This window comes from Strigops habroptila (genome assembly GCF_004027225.2).
Source record: "Strigops habroptila isolate Jane chromosome 13 unlocalized genomic scaffold, bStrHab1.2.pri S16, whole genome shotgun sequence".
NCBI lineage: Eukaryota > Metazoa > Chordata > Aves > Psittaciformes > Psittacidae > Strigops > Strigops habroptila.
This window is the reverse complement of record NW_022651054.1, coordinates 2,367,581-2,388,382: the sequence shown is the minus strand read 5'-3', so window position 1 is coordinate 2,388,382 and position 20,802 is coordinate 2,367,581. Positions and strand designations below refer to the sequence as shown.

The 20,802-nt window shown below is 54.4% G+C and overlaps 1 protein-coding gene across 1 annotated transcript; it reads right to left on the bottom strand.

The window, feature by feature from the left end:
- Positions 1-321: 321 nt before the first annotated feature.
- Positions 322-20,495, bottom strand: SSC4D (scavenger receptor cysteine rich family member with 4 domains). Its single transcript, XM_030472907.1, is given in 11 exon segments — positions 322-416; positions 1,479-1,812; positions 2,551-2,598; positions 3,270-3,617; positions 4,227-4,304; positions 4,575-4,655; positions 5,497-5,948; positions 7,580-7,970; positions 8,742-8,777; positions 11,447-11,602; positions 20,456-20,495. Coding segments are annotated over 10 exon segments (1,947 nt in total). The 3' UTR covers positions 322-416; positions 1,479-1,495.
- Positions 20,496-20,802: the final 307 nt, after the last annotated feature.

Genomic DNA, 20,802 nt, shown 5'->3' with positions numbered 1-20,802 from the left:
GACACAGGGGCTTGGAACAACCTGGTCTAGTGGAAGGTGTCCCTGCCCGTGGCAGGCGGTTGGAACTGGATGATCCTAAGGTCCTTTCCAACCCAAACCATTCCATGGCTCAGCACACTTTCAAAGGCCTTTTATTTATTCACAAAACAATCCCAAACACATATAAGAAAAAAAATGGGGAAGAAAAAAGCCCCCCAAACAAGGCAGGGATATGCACGATCTATTATTAACAAAACGATTGCACAACCAGAGGAGCGAGCACGGCAGAGGGAGCAGCCGGGACCCGCTCTGTGCCTCTGCATGAGCCATTCCCACCCTCGCACCCCATCCATGGAATCAGGAAGGTCATTTTGCTGGTGTCCATCAGACATCACACACAGCGGTGGTGGCCAGGGCCGCAGGATGGGTTCTTCCACCTGCGTTGGGAGGTAAACAGCCCTTACCAAAAAGGCATGATGCTGCGGAGGGACTGGGTTCAGCATCCGTGTGCTGGGAAGGGATTTGGGGTATTCCCTATGGATTTTCATCATAGGAAAATGAGGCAGAGACTGACTGTGCTGGTGCGAAATCTCTCTGCAAACCCAGAGGTGTTTGGAGAGGTGGAATTGGCAAGAGGAGGAAATACTGGGCAACAGCAAAGCGGGATGGGGTTGCAGCTGGTGTGAGATCCAACACCTGCATCTCTGCTGCAAGGAAATTGGTGAGGATTTGGTATTTCTTCTGTCAAAAAGAGAATTAAAACCTGGTATTTGGGTTGCTGGGGGGATTGCAAAGCAAATTGCAGAACTGCAGTGACTCGGTGCAGAGCCACTGGAATATCCCAGTTTGGTTTCAGCCCCCTTCTTACATTGTACGAGCATAATCTGATGTAGTTTTCACAGCTGAAAATCCATTTTCCTCATCTCTTAAATGAAATGGCTGAAACCAACCAGATTTCACACCAAAATGGGTTTGTTTTCCCTAGGGGCATCTTGGGGGGGAAAGCTTCAGCCAGTGTTTTAGGAGCAGAGGAAAACTCAGCTGGAGAGAGGCCCTTCATCAGGGACTGTAGCGACAGGACAAGGGATGATGGGTTCAAACTGGAACAGGAAAGTTCAGGTTGGATATAAGGAAGTTCTTCCCTGTGAGGATGCTGAAGTGCTCGAATGGGTTGCCCAAGGAAGTTGTGAATGCTCCATCCCTGGCAGTGTCCAAGGCCAGAGCCTTGTGAATGCTCCATCCAGAGCCTTGGATGACATGGTCAAAGTGTGAAGCATCCCTGCCCATGGTAGGGGGTTGGAACTAGATGAGCTTTAAGGTCCCTTTCAACCCAAATCATTCTATGGCTCTATAAAACTCAGTCTTCACCCAGCTCTTCCCATCCTCAAAGAGTCCAAACCAGTCCCCAGCCAGTGCCCCTATGGGGACACCAAATCACAGAGCGAGCGTCCAACCCCTTTGCGCGCATCACTCCCTCCACCATCCCCATCCCTCCTCACCTCCGTGCTGCTCCCGCTCACCGGCTGCTGCAGACAGCGCCGGCATCCTCGGAGTGGTCGCAGTTGTGGACGTCCCAGCGGATGTGCGAGCAGCGCAGCAGCGAGGGCTCGTGGCCCTTGCACTTGAGGTTGTCGAGGAAGATGTAGCCGGCTCCCTGCCCATAGCGTGCGTCGCCCCAGGCCGCCACGGCGCGCCCGCAGCCCAGCTGCCTGCACACCACCGCCGCGTCCCGCAGGTCCCAGGCGTCGTCGCACACCGTGCCCCACTGCGACAGGTAGAACAGCTCCACGCGCCCCTCGCACCGGTGGCTGCCGTTCACCAGGCGCAGGGACCCTGCGGACAGGATGGGGTGAGGTGGACCCTGCCCGTGTCATCGCCACCCCTGGGACAGTGGTGCTCTGGCTCCATAGGGGTGATGGAGAATGGTCCTGTTTGTCCCAAGGCAAGAAGAGCCCTGGTGTCTGCAAGGCTTGGTGGGTTTTTGCTGATGCACACAGTCCCCACACTGCCTCTGCACAGGCAGGAGCACAAGGGGGTGAGCTGGGGCTGACCCCCAAAGCCTCACAGTGAATGTTCCCGTTGAATGAACAGGCTATAATCTCTGTTCAGCTCAGACCCATTGGTCTGGACCCATCACCTGCTTTCTCCATCAAGGTCTATTCCCTCCTCTCCGCAGCAAGCTCCATCACCTCCTCTCCCCACCAAGCTCCATCACTTAATGGTCCATCACCTAATGGTCCATCACCTGAGGTCCACCACCTCCTCTCCCCACCAAGCTCCATCACCTCCTCTCTCCACCAAGGTCCATCACCTCCTTTCCCCACCAAGCTCCATCATTTAATGGTCCATCACGTGAGGTCCAGCACCTCTCCTGCCTGGACCATCCCTTGGGGGCACCAGGAGAGGCCATAGCTTAATGGTCCCACCATTGTGGCTTTTCCCCCTCCTCTGGGCTACTCAAGGTCAGTGCTTCAGGCTTCTCTGCCCAAGCCACCTCTGTTTCCATCCTGTGCTGGTGCAGATGATCCCCAGGGCTGGTACTGCATCCCCAGGTGATATCTTGATACCTACCATCCTTGGGACGAGTTGAGGTCAGCATGGTGGTTGCAGTGGTGACTTCTTGGAAGTGGTCTCCGGCCTCATCAGGATCTGGTGCAGTGGGGAAGGGGTGGGAAAAGTGACTCAGTGGATGCCTGTGCCCCCCCTGGCTGGGTCAGGGCCCCCCAGAATGGCGTGGGGTGGCTGAGGGTGGATGCAGGGATGTGTGGAGTGGGGTGGGCAGCTACCACACTTCCAGGGCACAAATGGAGAGCAGAGGTGGTACCCATGCTCCAGCCACTGTAGGCAGGAGGAGCCCCATGGTCTGGGGACTCACATTCACCTAGAACCCCATTATGGGAACCCCGTTTCCCACAGCCAGCCTGAGCATGGCCAAAACCCTCCCTGCATCCATTATCCCATTGGATTTCCATACTACCAAACAGACACCTGGGTGGTTGCATCCCTCCCTCTTCTCCCACCAGTTGGTGGGGGAAGAATCACAGAATCCCAGACTGGTTTGGGTTGGAATGAACCTTAAAGCTCATCCAGTTCCAGCCCCCTGCCACGGGCAGAGACACCTTCCACTAGAGCAGGTTGCTCCAAGCCCCTGTGTCCAACCTGCCAGGGATGGAGCATTCACCACTTCTTTGTGCACCATGTGCCAGCGCCTCTTCCCTTACACCCACCCTGAACTCCCCCTGTTCTACTTCAAACCCATCACCCCTTGTCCCATCCCTCCAGCCCCTGACGCAGAGCCCTTCCACGGCACCTCCATCACGTCCCACCTTGGCAGATGACGCCGGCATCCTCGTGGTGCCCGCAGTTGTGCTGTCCCCAGCCGAGGTGGAAGCAGTCCTGCAGGCGCGCCTCGCCGCCGCCGCAGCCCACGTTGTCCAGCAGCACGGGCCCGCTGCCGTAGCCGAAGGAGCCGAGCACGGTGGCGGCGAGCGCGGCGCCGCAGCCCAGCTGCCGGCACACCACCGCCGCGTCCAGGAAGTCCCAGTCGTCGTCGCACACCGTGCCCCACGTGCCGCGGTGCCGCACCTCCACCCGCCCGCGGCAGCTCCCGTTACCGCTCGACAGCCGCACGCCAGTACCTTGGCGGGGCGAATGGGGCTCTGAGAGGGGGTACCATGGCAACCAGGGGATGGGGTGAGAGTGTGGGGAGAAGGGGGTGAGCCCCTGGGGTCAGGGGTGAGCCCTTGGGGATGGGGGGTGAGCCACTGGGGATGGGGCAGTGAGCCCTTGGCGATGGGGGATGAGCCCTGGGGAGCATGGGGTGAGCCCTAGGGAGGTGGGGTGAGCCCTGGGGATGGGGGGTGAGCCCCTGGCATCATGGGTGAGCCCTTGGGGAGCATGGGATGAGCCCTGGGGAGGTGGAGTGAGCCCTTGGAGAGGTGGGGTGAGCCCCTGGGGAGCATGGGGTGAACCCTGGAGATGTGGGGTCAGCCCTTGGGAAGTGTGGGATGAGCCCTTGAGGAGCGTGGGGTGACCCTGAGGACAGGGGGTAACACCCAAGCAGCCCAGGGTGAATACTGTGAGCACAGGGTAATCCTTGGAGATAGAGGGTGAACCTCTGCAGGGCATGGGGTGAGCTCCCTGGGAGCATGGGGTGAGCCCTGGGATGTGGGGTGAGCCCCTGGGGGTGTTATGGGGATATCCTGTACAAGGATCCTGTGCAGGACCGGCAGGGGCCGCACACTCACTTTCCTGCTCGACGGTGAGCAGAGCGGTGGTGAGCACCTCGGTGGCCTCGGAGGGCTGGTCCCTGCTCTCTGTCACTGCTGGGACAAGCATGAGCGCAGGCGGGTGCTGAGCGGGTCCAGGTCCAGCACCCGCTGCCCCTGTTCTGCTCGGTGCCAATGGCCTCTGTCACCATGACAGCCCCATGGCAAGCTCCTGCCATGGGCAATGTCACCCCCTGAGCTCACCTACGTGCAGCAGGACCTCAGGGTGACTGTGCTGGGTCACAGGAGGACATAGGAGACATGGTCCCCCCCAGCAAGCCCCCGGCTATGGCACAAGGGTGAGCCGGGTGGCTGCCGACATCCTACCTGTGGCCGTGGCAGTGAATGTCTCTTCATAGTCCAGGGCCACCGAAGTGGTGAAGGATGTGATGGTGGATGTGTCCAGCCCTGCGGTGACAGAGAGACAGAGGTGACACATGGGGAGTAGCTACAAAGCCATGAACTCACTGACTCCATGAGGCAGACCCGGAGTCTGGGTGCTCCAGGATGGTGGGGATGGAGATGGACCATGTCCATCACCATGTCCCTGCTGTCCAAGTGCTGAAGATGGTGCTTCTCCCCTCCAGCCCAAGTGCTGGGGTCTCACATGCAGCACTGAGCGGCCCCTTGCTTCTCCTGTGAGGTTTATCAGGCAGGGTTCGATAGCTGTAAAGCTTTGTTTTCCCCCTGCCCCACTGTTTGAGGGCTGTGCATGGTGGTGCCATTGGCTCCATGCCCATGGGATGGGGATGTTTAGGGAGGAAAGGACCAGCCTGATTTCTCCTGCATCAGCCCATTTGTCACTTACTAGTGGAAACGGGAAAGCGCTGGCACTTACTGCTCCCGTGGTAACGAGGGAATTCAGGGGCAATATTACCATTATAAATGGTAATCAGCGGAGAACGGCAGGAATACATCACTCAGGGAGGGAAGAGGAGGCGGCTGGGCCCGCTGCCCGGCTCTGGCAGCCGCTCGCTCCTTCCGGATGCTGGCAGCTTGTTTTCCAGCCGGCAGAGCAGGGAAATGGAAGCCCAGCAGATGCATTTCCCTTGCAAACCGCAGCTCTGGCCGTGCCCCAGGCTCCGGAGCGCCAGGATGACGGCAGGTAAGGAGAAAGGATGCTCCCGCAGCACAGCGCCCGGATCCCTGCCTGACCTTGGGCCCATCAGCATCTCTCCGAGTCCGTTTCTCCGTGGATACAGCGATGTCCCTGGATTTCCACCCCGACAGTGATGCTCTGCCCTGGTACCTGCGCAGATGACCCCAGCATCCTCATGGTGTCCGCAGTTATGGATGCCCCAGCCGAGGCTGTAGCAGGCAGAGAGGAAGGGCTCGCTGCCATCGCAGTTGACGTTGTCCAGCAGGATGAGCCCCGTGCCGTAGCCGAAATAGGCATTGCTCTTGTAGTCCAGGGCTTGGCCGCATCCCAGCTGCTTGCAGACCACGCTGGCATCACTCAGGCCCCAGTCATCATCACACACGGTGCCCCAGCTCCCGCGGTAGAAGATCTCCACCCGGCCCTGGCAGGTATCGGTCCCGCTCACCAGGCGGATGCTCCCATCACCTGGAGGGTGGATAACAGGGTGAGAAGGACATTGCTTTCCCCAGGAGGTCACCACAGAGCGATGCCACCGAGCCTGCATCCGGCAGTGCCCGTGATGGCAAGGAAACCCGGCGAGAAACAGCGGGGAAAGGGCGAAGCTTTGGGGCAGCACCACTGATGGGTACATCTGGGATAGGGTTTGGCCATGGCCAGCACAACAATGGGGTCCCTGGGGGGTGCCAGGGTGTTGGGGTGCTTCATGGAGGGGCAGTGGGTGATGGGGGGCGGGAGGGAAGGTGTTGGATGCTGTTCTCTACAGCATTTGCTGTAAGTGACAGCCAAGCAGCTTACTTTCCCCATCCTGTACCAAGGCTGTGAGGGTCCTGCTTGTCGGTCCTTCGCTGCCTTGTGTGGGTGACAGCTCTGCAAAGGGAAGCGGAGAGGTGGCATCCGTGTCTGCCCGCACTGATCCATACAGGAGCCCCATGTGCTTGCTTTCGCTCCATGGAAAGCAAGAGGGTTTGTACCAAACCAGCCCCAACAGGGAAAGAAAGATGGGTTTGCAGCTGCACTGCCCTGCCTGGAGCTATCTGCCCCATGGTAGCTGCAGGAAGGTGGGTGGATGGAGCCAGGACTTTGGCTGCTGGCACAGTAGGAAGTTGTGGCATGGAGACCTGGACTAAACCATAACGCTGCACTGAGCTGTGAGGAGTCAGGATCCCACCTATCACGGGATTTGGGTCTGAAGTCATGGCATATATATAGAAAAAACAGTAATACCTTGATTCTACTTCTGGTTTTACCTCTATTTCTTTTGCTAACAATGTTGGTTCAAGTTCTCTTGTCCCACTTCCTCATCTGGGCTGGTGGGTTTATCTGGGGAGGTCTGACAGGCAGCCACTCACATGCCCAAGGGTTGTGGGAAGCATCCTGGGAAGTGCAGCCCACTGACATGGAGAAGAGCTGCCTGACCCCACGCTTTCCTCTGTAACCACAACCAACAGAACCAAGCTGGCTCCTGAAAGCTTCTACACAGTGGAAGCTCCTTTCCTGGGGGTCTGGTGCTTGGGTAAACTCCTGCATCTCCTCTCAGGAGAGGAGCATCTCCTGGTCTCCTTCACCGACAAAGCTACAAACACCTGATGGCTCAAGCTGCTCCTCTGCCCTCAGACCCATCTCCTCCTTCTCCAGTCCTTCCACCTCCTGCCTCCAGCAGTGCCTTGATTCAGGGTTCCTGCTCACTTCACAACCTCCTTTCTCTGGTTGCCAACCCAGCATCCCACCCTTTCCAAGCCCTGCTTCTGCAGGATGCAGGGATGCACGGAGCAGTTGCAGCCATGGCTGAGCTCCAGATCTGCACATCCTCGCGTTTACCAGTCATTGATGTGTGGCTGATGGGCAAACCCTACATAACTCTGCATGAGGAACACGTTGGGTATATAGGGGTGGGCACGGAGCTGTTCCACTTTCGCTTGCCAAGCTGCAACGCTTTCCACTGCTTTTCTCACCTTTAGGAACATTTCCCGCTGAAAAGCTCAGCAATTTAAAGCAAGACAAGTCAAAAGGGGGAAGAGCAGTTGGGCAGCGGCTGACTCAGAGGCAGGAATGTGGGTCGGCATGTGCTCTTTCCCCAGGGATCCTGCTGGAGAGGTTGCAAAGTCCCTGAGCTGGGAGTGATGGGGAGCACAGAACAGGCTGGTCACCTTATGGAGCACCAGCATGCTGAGCTGGGAGGTGACCTGGTTTGAGGAAAGGGATGGAGGAAGGGTGCAGAGGAGGTTTGGCTAACCCAGGCTCTGAGACACAGCTCTTGGGCTCCCCCGGGGCATCTGCACCTCTGTTCTCCTTGCCCCCAAGGGACCAAACCTCGTTACCATTGCATACAACAGCCACATCCTCATAGTGGTAGCAGTTGTGGATGCCCCATCCATGGCTCCAGCACTCGCTCAAGGCCACCTCCCAGCCCTTGCAGTCCACGTTGTCCAGGAAGATGGGTCCGCTCCCTTGGCCGAAGGTCATGGCAGGAGGGAGGGTGATGGCATGGCCGCAGCCCAGCTGGCGACACACCACGTTGGCATCCACGATGTCCCAGTCGTCATCGCACACTGTCCCCCAGGAGCCATTGTAGAAGATCTCCACTCGCCCCTGGCACCGGCTGGGCCCATTGGAGAGACGGATCTCTGGAAGGATGGGCACAAAGAGGTCCCTCAGCAGGCAGTGAGCACCCAGGAGGTGCCATGAGGAGGATGTGAGCCCTATCTGCACCAAATCTCTGCTCCTTACATGAACTGGTGGCCCTTTGCTGTAGCACAAGGTGGCTGTTGGGTTGGTGCTACCCAATGGTTGATCATGGGCTTCTCTTCATCTGCTGGAAGCAGCAGACATGAAGACTCAGCACATCTCTACATATACATGAGATGCACCATCATCCCATCATCTTGTCTACTAATGGTCAGGGCAATAACCAAATGAGAGAAGAATCCTATCATTTTGCCTACTAATGGCCTGGGCAATAACCCAGTGGGAGAAGAGGCCCCCATGTGGCATCACATATGATGGTGACAAGTGTCAAGATGCAGTTAGCAAATTCTCATTAGCCTCAATGTGCACATCCAGACCTGGTCCTACATGGGATGTGGTGGGATGGAGATGATCTCTCAAGCACCTCTGGCTGGCCACATCCAGGGAATGATTTGCTTGGGCATGACAAATAGCACAGGGACTAATCAGGAGGTGGCAAAATTCCCTTCTTGGGATAATATGTGGAATAAGGATAATAAAGAATCTCTATTTCCTTTCTGTAAAAGGAGTTCAGCTTTTTGTTGCCACTTTTTGTTCCAAACCAAGGTACTTCCTTTTAGAAATCCCCCAAACCCCATTTTTAACCAAAACCCACACTTTTCGACTACAAAACTTTCTGGAGAAGAATGACTTGAAGAGAAGAATCTCACCTGGGAATGGCAGCAGCGCGGGCTCGGAGGTGGTGCCTGCAAGGGAGAAGGAAAGGGATCAGATCTCCACAGCATCCTTGCAGTGAGGATGGATGCAGCTCGGAGGGTGATGGCAGCAGGGATGCAGGTGGGCACGGTGGGTGCCTGTCCCCTCATTGCCACCCTTTGGGGTGCTGATGACACCAAGCTCCAGGAGGAGAGGTTCATGGCAGAGTGGGAGGAAGCGGAGAGGAGCATGGACCATGGATACGGGATCCCAGCCTGGCTGGTAACGAGAGCCTGGGTGATGCTGCCAAGGGCTTAGCAAGGGTTTGCTGCAGAAACATCCTCCTGCAGCCGGGAAGGAGCAGAGGTGGGAGAGGAGGGACTCCTCCGAGGTTCTCCCCATTAAACAAAACTGGCTTCATGTAAACCCAGGGGAGAGCTGCTGGTCTCCTGCAGCGCCAGGGCTGGGGCTCTTGTAATCCAGGGGTGTTGGAATATCAGGATGGGATCTCTTGATCCCAGCTGGAGCTGGAAGGGCAGCTCCATGTCTGCTATACACAGACGGACCCCTGGTGATTTCTCAGCTTCACAGCCACAGGAGAAGCAGCTGCACTGGGGCTTTAATTCCCATTTAATTCTCAGCCCAGCGTGGACAAGCAGCATCTGGAGGGAGCTGAACGCTTGCAGGGTACATCTGCATCCCAGCCAGCTGGGCTTAAATAGGGGCTCTGAAAGAGCCCTGTCAGCATCCCTGCTCACAGGGGTATGGATGCTCATAGGGACCATGGGCAGAGCCAAAGCTCCCCCCAGCAACCCACTCCCCCACCAGGCTGGCCCCTCTCCCACAGTTTGGGTGTTATGTGGACACAAAACCCCCTCAGCCCCAGTTCTGAGTGATGCAGGGTCCCCCTTGGGATGCTGCACACACAAGACACTGAGGTCTCCAGCTTGTCCAGGGGGTCATGGCAATGTGATAATGATGCCCCAGGGGACGGCGGATGGGGATGGGTGCCTGGACCTTGTGGATGTCCCTGTCATTGCCCCATAGGGTGCACCAGGGGTTTGCAAGCCTCGGGATGCTCGAGGGCAGCACAGACCAACTCAGGCATCCAGAGCACCTCAGGATGAGATTCCGGCTGCACATATGGATAACACCATCCAAGTTAAATCCCTCCACACCAATTATAGCACCCAAAGGCTGATCAACACCCTTGGTGGCTCCATGGCCTCTTTTCCTACCCCTGGCTTGGACCAGCCCTGTCCTATTTCACACTCAGCCCACAGGCAATGACATGAAGGTCAATTCCTGCCGCTCCGGAGGAGGATGTCACCACCATGAAAAGCAACGTGATCCTGGAGGGGATGGTCGAGCGGATGAACCCACCTCCCTTTTGCCTTGCTTAGGACGTTGCCTGGGAGACTATGAAGTCAGCTACAAAGCAGGGCTGTCAAAGAAAGACCTAGAAGCCCCAGGAGAAACTGCAAAAGGGAGTAAGGCAATAGGCTGCTGTAACTATGACTTAGCATCCAGGAGTAAGGGCTAGGAGTGAGATGCCACCCATAGCTGGAGCCAGGCAGGCTGGAAAGTGATGCTGTGATGCCAAGAGAAAAGTAGGGATTAAACAGGAGACCAAGGGAGCAGAGAGGCTCAGTGAGGGAGAGGATGATGAAGGACACGGCAGCGAGAGACATAACTCAGATCATCCCTGCACAGAAATGTGGCTTTTTAGGAAGAGCTTTTGATCCTGGTTTGTATTGATTTTTAACACATAGTCCACCCCAGTGCTGAGAAAGCAGTGGAGAAAAAGGACATTGTTAAATATTCAATATTCATTTCCCTTTAAGTCAAAATCAAAGCTCTGAAACATTCATTTGAGAGCATCCTCCAGCAAAGTCACAAGAGACCTGAAGACGATTTGCCTGTTAGGTCTACAGTAATGAGGGACGAGGGGGAAACAGTGGGTTCTGAGAGGAGATGGAGCCCTCCACGTTCCTCTGATCCAGCTTCACAAAGCCAAAAGAAAAGGGGAAACTAGCTCAAGTAAAGACCATCCCTTTCATATTGCTAAATATAACCACCAAATGCAGGGACAAATCATCCTTCGTTAGTGATTTACCAGTGCCCGTTAATGAAGAGAGTCTGGTGGTGCAGGAGTCAATGGCAAAGCCCCATGGGGTCCCCTCATCCCAAGTATGGGCACTTGGAGGGGCCGGGAGGCTCCAGCTGATGGAATGGGAGCTGTAAAACCTGCTTTAACGCAATTAGTGTGTCTGACTGCACCTTAATTGCCAGCTTTCCTGCTGGCTTTGTCTTGTGGGGCTCTGTTGAGGCAGGAAGGTGTTCCCAGCACCCGGCTGTAATTACACTGATAGAGTCACACCAGGATAATTGCGGTGCCACAGCCCTTGTTCCAACACAGGAACAGCTTTTCCCAGTTCCAGCCTGGAAGGACAGGGCCTGCCAGGAGTGATTGGGATCGGTGTCCTCAGGGGATGGATGCTCAGCACGATGCCCTTGCTGCACTTGGCATCACGCATAGGTCATGGCAGGAGATAAGAGCTGAACTTGCTCCTTCCATCCCTGCGCACACTCAGCACTGTTGGGGACATCATGGTATTCCTGCTCCATGAAGAAAATCTCCTGCCTGCAAAGCTGAAGCCAGGAGGGAGATGGTGGGTACCTAAACCTACCCATCCCACCGCAGCATGCAGAGGCTCACCAGTGGGGCTGAGGAAGAGGAGGAGAAGGAGGAGTGTGGCCGGCATCAGCACCCCAATGTCCAGCATCCCTGTGCCATGCCAGGTGGCCGGACATGGACCGAGTCTCATCGCTGCTCCGTGGTCCTCCTGCAGGTGGGTGTCCAGGGAGGATGTCCCTGAAACATGCAGACAGCAACGTTAGTGGTGATGGACAACAGAGCCTTTGCCCCACCAAGGACCATGCAGGACCTACGAAGTCGCTCCTCAGCACTTGCTGGAGCAGTGACCAGGAGTGACGTGAAAAGCAATTCAGGTTGGATTGATGAGAAGAAGAGAGAGTTTTTGAGCATCAAGATGAAGTTGCAGGGCCACATCCATCCATGAGGCAAAACTGGGAGCAGTGAGAGCCTTGGGCTGCTCTACAGGCAGCAAGATGGACCTCAGACCCATGAGGTTACCAGCAAACCCCATAGCACATATATGCCATATACCTCACACCACACACGGGTAAACTGAGTCACACACTGAATCCAGGCAGAACTGTGAAGGAGCTCCCCATCCCAGCCTGGACACAGCCATGGCCAACCCTCTGCTTTGTCTTGGCTCCGCTGGTGCTCTTCGTCATCCCATGGGAAAAAGCAGGGAAAGACATTTCTGTGGGAAGACAGAAACCTTTGGGGTCTGACAGGAGAACCTCATTCACCTGGGGGATGGAGACATGAACTCCACAGCAACAAGATGGGAAGCAAAAATGGGAACGTCAGGCAGAAAACGAGGAAGAGATTAAATAAGATGCCATTTCCCCTTCATTCACTGCTCCCTTCAGGAATCACTGATGCACTCCTAGCTCGGTTTCACTTTGGGGAGCGGGATGGGGCTGATCCTGCTCTCCATTACCCCTTTGGGACCCGGACCAGCATCCCAGCGGTCCCAGCATCGCGCTGACAGCAGCACTGGGATGGCAGCGTGCGCTGGTGGAGCAGTGCCATCGTGAGGATGCTTTCACTCCGGCTCTGAAGCCAGGCTGCAAGTCTCAGCTAAGCAGAGCCCTAAATTAGTCCCTCCAGCCTACACAAGGCACATGTGAAGGGATGGGCACTGGCTGCTGCTGCTTGAAGCATCCACTGATGGTGAGAAACTCGGGAAAGGACGTTCACATCTGATGTATTGGTGACCAAAAAGCATCCCTGGGGAAACCCCTCTAGCAGCCATTTGCTGCTCCTGGTTTTCCAATACAGTGGGAAGAGCTCCCATGTGCTGGTGCTGTGTCCATCAAGACCATAGGTTGGGTGTGCTCCGAGCCTCCAGACCAAGCCTTTGGCTTTGTTGTCTGCACCAGCGAGAGATGACGGCAGCCCAGCACTGGAGGTGCAGGATGGATCCACCATGGACGGGGTACATCCCCATTCCACCTCCCTGCTCTCACCACTCAGCTCCTGCTGCCCAAGCCTCGGAGGACACCCGCCAGCAGACAGGCAGCTCAGCGATGGGGATGAAAACCAATCCACTCTCTAAGGTGGCGCTTTCAATACTCCATTCATCCCTCCTGCCGCTCTGAATAATGTCCCCTTTTGTCCCCCTGGGGCAGGGCTGACAGACGGCCCTGCTGCTGCCCTGCCCCGGCCAAACCCTCGCATCGTGTCCTGCCCGCAGGGACATTGTCATCCAGGGCCATTCTTGTGCTGGAGCCAGCACGTTCCTGCTCCCTGGCACGGGGCATTAACCACTGCGATGCTGAGCCACGGCTGACCCCAGGCACGTAAAACCCACCTTCCCTTCTCTTTTCCATCTGCTTCTCCACCCTCACCCAATGCTCAGCTGCAAACTGAACCCCGTTTCCTTGCACCCAGGGGTGTTGCGGACCTTTAAGAATGCCTATAGATTAAAAGCTGCTTTTAAGCTACAATAAGCCATTGTAGCAAAGCACAGCATCCCTTTTAAAGGGTTGGTAAATGTGAGTTTCTGAAAGTGCCTTCAAGTAAGAGTCTGCCAAGCTGTTAGGTGTCTTGTAAAACAAACCCCAACCATGCATCTAATGGAAGAAGCATCAAAACCCACATCAGCCCAGACTCTACACTGACCACTGTGCAAAACTTACAGGGTAGGGCTCAGAAAGTCCCTGATTTCACCCCAAATAACACCCACACTGTGCCTAACCCCCACCTCCATCCAGGACACGAGACCCCTCAGGTCCTTTGGTTCCCTTTGGTCCCCATAGCTGCAGCTGCACCAACCCCCCTGCTCTTGAGCTGTCACTTCTTCCACTTTTCAACTATTCAACTATAAGAAATTAGTCTTTCAGCAGCCCCGTTGTGCCATTATTTGTAATTACCATGCTGACCTATGAGAAAGCATCATAAACCCACATACCTGTTTGGTATTTCCTTTCCAGTATAGCGATGGTATATTGAATCCCAGAAATCACTGTTCTCTTTTGAAGTAAAGGAAAAAGCTGGCAAGGCAGTTAAAAACGTTAACAAATAATTGTTGAAATGAATATTCCCAGTAAAGAGGTGATGGGGATGAGACAGGAATTTTTTTCTTTGGGCGAGATCTTGTTTAGTAAATTAAAGTAACTAAAAATAATTAAAAAAGAAGATAAAAAGCATCTCATCCATCAACTGAACAGCTCCAGCCCGTCATCTCTTTGCATCTTTGGGGCTGCTGCTGGCTGGGTTGCAGCTCTAGGGCAGGACGGCAGCCCTGCATCCCATCCTGGGGCAGAGCACCCCGAAAGCAAGGGAGAAAGGGAGAGAGGAAGAGGGGGAAGAAGAAGAGGAAGAGGAAGGAGAGAGGGAAGACCTCTAAGGAGACATGGCAGGGAGGGAATGGCTCAGGTTTCAGGAAGGCAGGCAGGGACACATCCCGAAATTGGGAGCTGGCAGAGCCTGGGTTACAAATCAGGGGAAGGGAGAAGCTGCTCCACAGGATTTGGGCTTTTCAGCTCCTTCCCACCTCCCTCCTGAATGCCCACCTGGAGAGGGAGCCAGCAATAACCCCCTGGCTGGGAATACGTCTGTTGGTGCCTGAGCCAGCACCGGGATGTAGTGGGAGGGGTTGCTCCCAACCTCCTGCCCATGGGACTTGGGGACTGATTGTGGGGGTCCTGCTCCTCCTGCAAACCACGGTCCTCCTGGCCTGTTCCTGGGCAAGAAACTGCCTTCAGAGGCCCTTTTTATTGCAGGATATTTCCTGCCCAGACTTCCGAGGCTGATAGACCTTCCCCACCCTTTCCATCTCATACCCCAAGGCTGGAAACCTTTTCCATCCACCTCCATCACCTCGTGTGCTACACGTTCACATTGTCTCCTTCACCTCCCAACCAGGGCGTCTCTCTATTTTAAAAGGAAGTGTGTGTTTAGCCATTTTTAACTGTTATAGGCTTTTAACCATTTTAACCATCATTGCAAGTAAAAGCCTGGTTATGTGAGACTCTTGGCTCCCAGGAGCCCGGAAGGCAATGGATAAAAGACCCCCAAATGTACTGGATTTCCCAGTCTTGTGGATTCTTAAGTTCCCCAGCAACTTCAGGAGTCTAATACTTTTGTATTAGAGTCAAAATGCTTTTGGCTTTGAACAAGTTGATCTTATGATCAAAAGGATTCCTGCCCTCGCTTTCATGGAGGCAGCAGTTGCTCTTGCTGCTGGATTGCTCATTTGCTCCTACACAAAGCCCAGACCCTTAAATGCCCTTAAAAGCTTCACGTTCTAACTCAGTACAAAGCAGGTTCTGGCTATAACTGTCGCCAAGTACATGGTTGCCCATCTGCCATTACTTTCTTGTAGGGATTCAGTAATTAGCAATTAGGCATTTACTTCTCATTTCATTCAGCAGCGAAGTTCTCATTAGCCAGCTCGCAAATGCAAGTTTCAAAGGTGCCTTTTAAGTCTGTTTTGCCTAAAGTTTGACAAAGTCTCCGCCATCCTGGTTAGCTGCCAGAGCCTGCAGGCTGGAGATCACCAACTCCAGCATCAATCCACATCCAGGCTTGAAACACCAGGACCGAAAGCCTCCCTAAATGCAAACGTGCAGGGGTAAGGTCAGCAGCACAAAGATGCTCTCCATGATTTCCTGGTCCATTTGAGAAGCATCTTGAATGTTTTCCATGTCTACATCGTTACTGCATGCGCTTGGAGTGGCTTGGCAGCATCAGGCTATGGGCTTAACGCTGTTCTGAGGCAGAGGAAACACAGCCAGCCTTATTCAAGGAACAGCTACAACATAAGAAAGGCCAATTATAAAATTCCACAGGGCAGCAAGGCTGGCCAGGGAAAAAAGCTCTTTTTGTCCTTCCCGATGGTCCTGCTGCATAGTGACTGAAGGACATTGGTGATGCTCACAGGAGATGGGTCCTGGATGGGTCAGGGCTCAGCAGGACCATTCCCATGTCCACTCAGCATCTGCCACGTGCCATGAGCAGCATCTGCCACGGCTTGCTGCAGCAGTGGGGTGGATGGCATCTGCAGCAGCGCCCATCGGATCTCTTTTCTGGCAGCAGCTTGGTCTTGGGTGGAAGCTGGGGAACATGAGCAGAAAACAGAGCAATAATAATAATAATAATAATAAATAAAGGTTTTCCTTTTCAATTAGCTGAGACAATGCAGAAAGGAAAGACAAACTCATTTGCACGTACTACACCATTGCCAGGAAACATGTTGGTGATTATAAGGAGGGCCTGGTGCAATATAAAAAGCCATAAGCTAAAGCAAAAGGCATCTTTTTGCTGGCAGGAGGAAAGGACGGGGCTGAGCTGTTCCTCAGGACACCAGTTGCTGTTGTCAGCCATTAGCTGGCTTACAATGAATGTCAGGTTTCCCCAGCTGATTGCTGAGCTAAATCATGGGGTGTTTATGGGTTTCCTTCCCACCGTCATGGTGCTTTGGGGAAGATGGGCATGAAGGATACAGCAGGATGGAGCTTCCCCTCCTTCCATGCCTACCTCCACTAGGACCCTGCAATGTGGGGTCTCTAACACTCCAAACCACCCTGTTCTTCTTAGGAAAAGGGAAAGATGTAAGTGCAGCACAAGAGCGTTTTGGTTCCCTGTGCTGGCATCGAGCTCTCCCTGGGTCCTGGCACACCTCTGTGCTATTTGGTGACCCAGGTGATAACTGTGATGCATTTTCTGTTAGTGCTGAAGGAAAGGCAGCCCCGGAGAGGCTCAGCACTGGGCTGCAGCAGGCTGGAGCCTGGGGAGAGGTACCCATCCCCTCCTGGACAAAATCACCTTTGTTCCTCCCGGTAACCTGCTTCCTGACCAACGTGCTGCAGAAACCACCCCAGCCGGGTGAGACAGAGCAGCCCAAGGACACGGTGCTGACAGGCAGCTTTCCACAGGGCAGCCGACCTGTGCCACAGGCTCCGGGCCGGCATCCAGAGCTGCTGAGGAGCAGGCACGGACCATAAGGGTGGAATGAAGGGGATGGGAAGCAGGGAGCTGGGTGCCCTTGGTCACCCTGATCAATCACAGCAAAGGCACTCGCTGTGGACCATTAGCTTTAGGGTGTGCCTGTAGCTCCCTCCCTTTTCTGTGTCCCCTCTCATGCCATTCCCCCTCTGGGGTGAGCGCTGTGCTCCAGGCAGCAGCTACTATGGGACAACAGCCATTTACATGTGACATGTTCATTAGGACCAGCACTTGCTGCTTTCCCTGCCTGTGTCTGCCAGCGCTTGGGAATACAGACAACCCGATTCTGCTGTGTTAGATGGGACTGCTGCAGCCACAGCCCAAGCGCTTTTAAATAGAACTGACTGGGAAGTGGTGACCCCTACGGGGACAGACAGGCTGACACGACAGACGGACGGACATCGCTGTCTGCGCGGGATGGAGATGCCGTGTCCGAGCCTGGCGCTTGGAATGACAGAACAGTTTCTGTTGGAAGAGACCTGTAAAGGTGCACCTATTCCAGGCGGACGCAGAAGGGCTCGGGCTGCGCTGGGCTCAGTGTGCACTAGGTGGCACGCATTTTCAGGAAGAAACGCTGGAGGCAGCTGGGAGAGAAGTTGGGATTGGGCAGAGCGATACCAGGATGTGTGACAGGACAAGGGGGAATGGCTTGAACCTGCCAGAGGGGAGATTGAGATAAGCTCTGAGGCAGAAGCTCTTCCCTGTGAGGGTGCTGAGGCGCTGGCACAGGGTGCCCAGAGAAACTGTGGCTGCCCCATCCCTGGCAGTGTTCAAGGCCAGGTTGGACACAGGGGCTTGGAGCAACCTGCTCTAGTGGAAGGTGTCCCTGCCCGTGGAGCTGGATGAGCTTTAAGGTCCCTTCCAACCCCAACCATGATTCCACAATTTCCCTGGAGAAGGCAGGGAGCGGGGCACAGAGAGCTGAGCATCTCCCACCAGGGAATGGGTGCATGTCTCCTTCAGCAGGTAAATCCTGGATGTCACAGAGCAAGGTCACCTGGTAAGAGCGGGGTGCTGTAACAGATCCCTCCTCTGCTTTATCTAATCGGTGCCTGGCAGGGACGGGCAGCAGCTGCTGCAGAGGAAGATGAAGCCAAATTCCACTTATTATCCTGTGCCTGCAGAGGAATTTCCTCCTAATTCCTGTCACTTTGGGTTTGCCTGCTCAGGGAAATCAATCTGGGATCAAGTGGGCTGTGAATGCAGAGTGCTGCAGCAATCCCAGCATAGCTGGGGCAGACAGTTGCTAAGTGGCTGGTCTATTCCCCAGAGCACGAGGCTAAGCCTGGCAATTTAACAGAGCCTCAAGCGTCAGGGTTTATATATCAGGACCTTGACTCAAAACCACGTGAGATGGAGCAGCCATGGAGAAATGATTCCCACAGCCTTCCAGCCTCACTGCAAGGAAAGGAATGGGGAGAAGACAAATATTTGGCTGGTTATCCCAGTGCGGGGATGGCTCAGGCCTAAGGTGATCCCATGGTGGAGGACTTGCTGCCTTGCGTACTGATGTGGGAAGCATGCTGAAAGGGTTGTTTCTGTATGTGCATGTGGGAAATAAGGCATCCAGCTGATATAAAAGCCTCTGTGGATCATTAGGGATTATACCATATCAAATGTATTTGCAGGCAGTGAGGACTATGAGGTCTACATCCCTGTACATAGAAAATGGAGTTCTTAGGTTCTGACCAAGGTTCACCTGCTGGGATGAGATACCTGAGCATTGACTGTGCCTGTCAGATCCTCCCATGTACCCTGATGCACGAGTCCTACCAGATCAGCTCATGAATCCCTGCTCAAAAATAAGTAATAAAACATAACAATAATAAAAAGAAAAGAAATCCAACGCATTTCTAGACTCTTCCCACAGCTCGGCCACCACCTGGCTGGATTATGCCCATCTTACAGCCCTTCCCTTCTCCCAGTAACTACACCCAGTGCACCTCTGCTCTTCCACAGCCCCATAGACACCCTGTAACACCCTTCAGACCTGCAGCATCATCCAAAGCCCTCGCCCAACTTCTCTCATCAGCCAGGACTCCTTCGTTCTCACTTACAGGATCTCTCCATTATCCAGGCATGCCATGCAGCTCTGCCAGGCTCAATATGATCTCCACCACCCTCCATTCTCCCTGAAACCTTTTCCTATTCAAGTCCAGAGGACATTTAACAGCTTTCTATCAGAGGATATACAGCTCCATAAAGTGTACCTATCTTTCAGGCTTGTGTGTATCGAGGTAGAAAGGAAAAAAACCCTTCACATTGCTCTTTGGACTCTAATTACAGCCGCAGGAGACAGGAATTCTGAGCACCTGAGTGGTGAATGTGAAACTTATTGCTTTATCAGACACATTACAAGCAGGCTATCAATCACATTTGGCAATTATTAGTACTTTGTGAGTATTTCGAACTCAAGGATGTGACTGTCTCGTCCATCCTGGAACAGAGAAATCCATGGGCATTTGCATCCGAGGGTGCAAATCTAGCAGCTCCAGAGCACTGTTACTGCAGCTGCAGTGGTTGTGTGCTCGGTGCTACACATTTTCTATGAGCAGAAAACGAACTCTTTATGAGCTCTGTAAAGGTGAGTCCTGTGTATTTAACCCAGGAAGCAGAGTTTTATGATATCCCTCCACGCCTGTGGTGTAAGGTGGTTCTAGATGGCACTTTTGCTATAAATATTGAGTCCAGGCATAATGTACTTGGGTTTTAAATCACATCATGGGTGAATCAGTGCTGCTGGGTGTAAAGTCCAGGGAAGTTTAAAGCCATTTGATAAGGACTGGTGAATGCTTCCTGGCTTTGAAATGTCTTGGTGGTGAGTTTGACTTCTGCTGTGAAGGGAGAAGGGAAAAACCCAGGAGGGGTCTGCCCTACTTCTAACACAGTGTTAAGAAGTAATCCGTCATCAGCAATGGGGCAACAACAGCAGAGGGACGTGGAGCTGCTTGAGTGGGTCCAGAGGAGGCCACAGGAATGCTGCGAGGGCTGGAGCAGCTCTGCTCTGGAGCCAGGCTGAGAGAGCTGGGCTGGGGCAGCCTGGAGAAGAGAAGGCTCCTGAAGGGGAGACCTTAGAGCAGCTCCAGTGCCTAAAGGGGCTCCAGGAAACCTGGAGAGGGGCTTTGGACAAGGGCCTGTAGGGACAGGCCGAGGGGAATGGCTTTAACCTGCCAGAGGGGAGATTGAGATGAGCTCTTAGGCAGAAGTTGTTCCCTGTGAGGGTGCTGAGGCGCTGGCACAGGGTGCCCAGAGAAGCTGTGGCGGCCCCATCCCTGGCAGTGTTCAAGGCCAGGTTGGACACAGGGGCTTGGAGCAACCTGCTCTAGTGGAAGGTGTCCCTGCCCGTGGAACTGGATGAGATTTAAGGTCCCTTCCAACACAAACCAGCCTGGGATTCCATGATTCCATGATCTGCCATGTGCTCCAGAGTTAGTGTGGCCTCTAAACAAACGGGTCTGATTGCGATGCAGGTGCAAGGACACGATGCTCCATTGTCAGAGTATCTGCTGCACTCACACATTGTGTTTAACAACCCTCATCCCGTGCTCAAACAAGGAACACAACAGTCACCTCCGGGGGTTGTTCCTGATTTACATGAATGTAAATGAAACCAAAAATAACCGTCCTCAAGGCCGTGCTGAGCAGCTGATCCATCGGTCATGGCGCCGGGTGGCCACATCCACCTTCAAAGGGATGAGTCAGTGGCTCGAAAGCAGCTCCCACAGACACAGACAGAAGCATCAAGCTTCATTAGAGGCTGCACCTCTAACGAGACACCAGTGTCACGGGCTCTGCTGAGCCATGGGATAGAGGGAATGACAGCGGCAGTGTGTCCAACGTGCCTCTGAAAGGAGCAAGTGCTGGAGCCCGGAGCCAAGGTACTGCAGAAGCAGTGGAAGGAGAAGACCCTGGTGCTGGGTGTGCGAGGGCAGGGCTGGTGTGCAAGGAGCACACTCGGTATCACACAC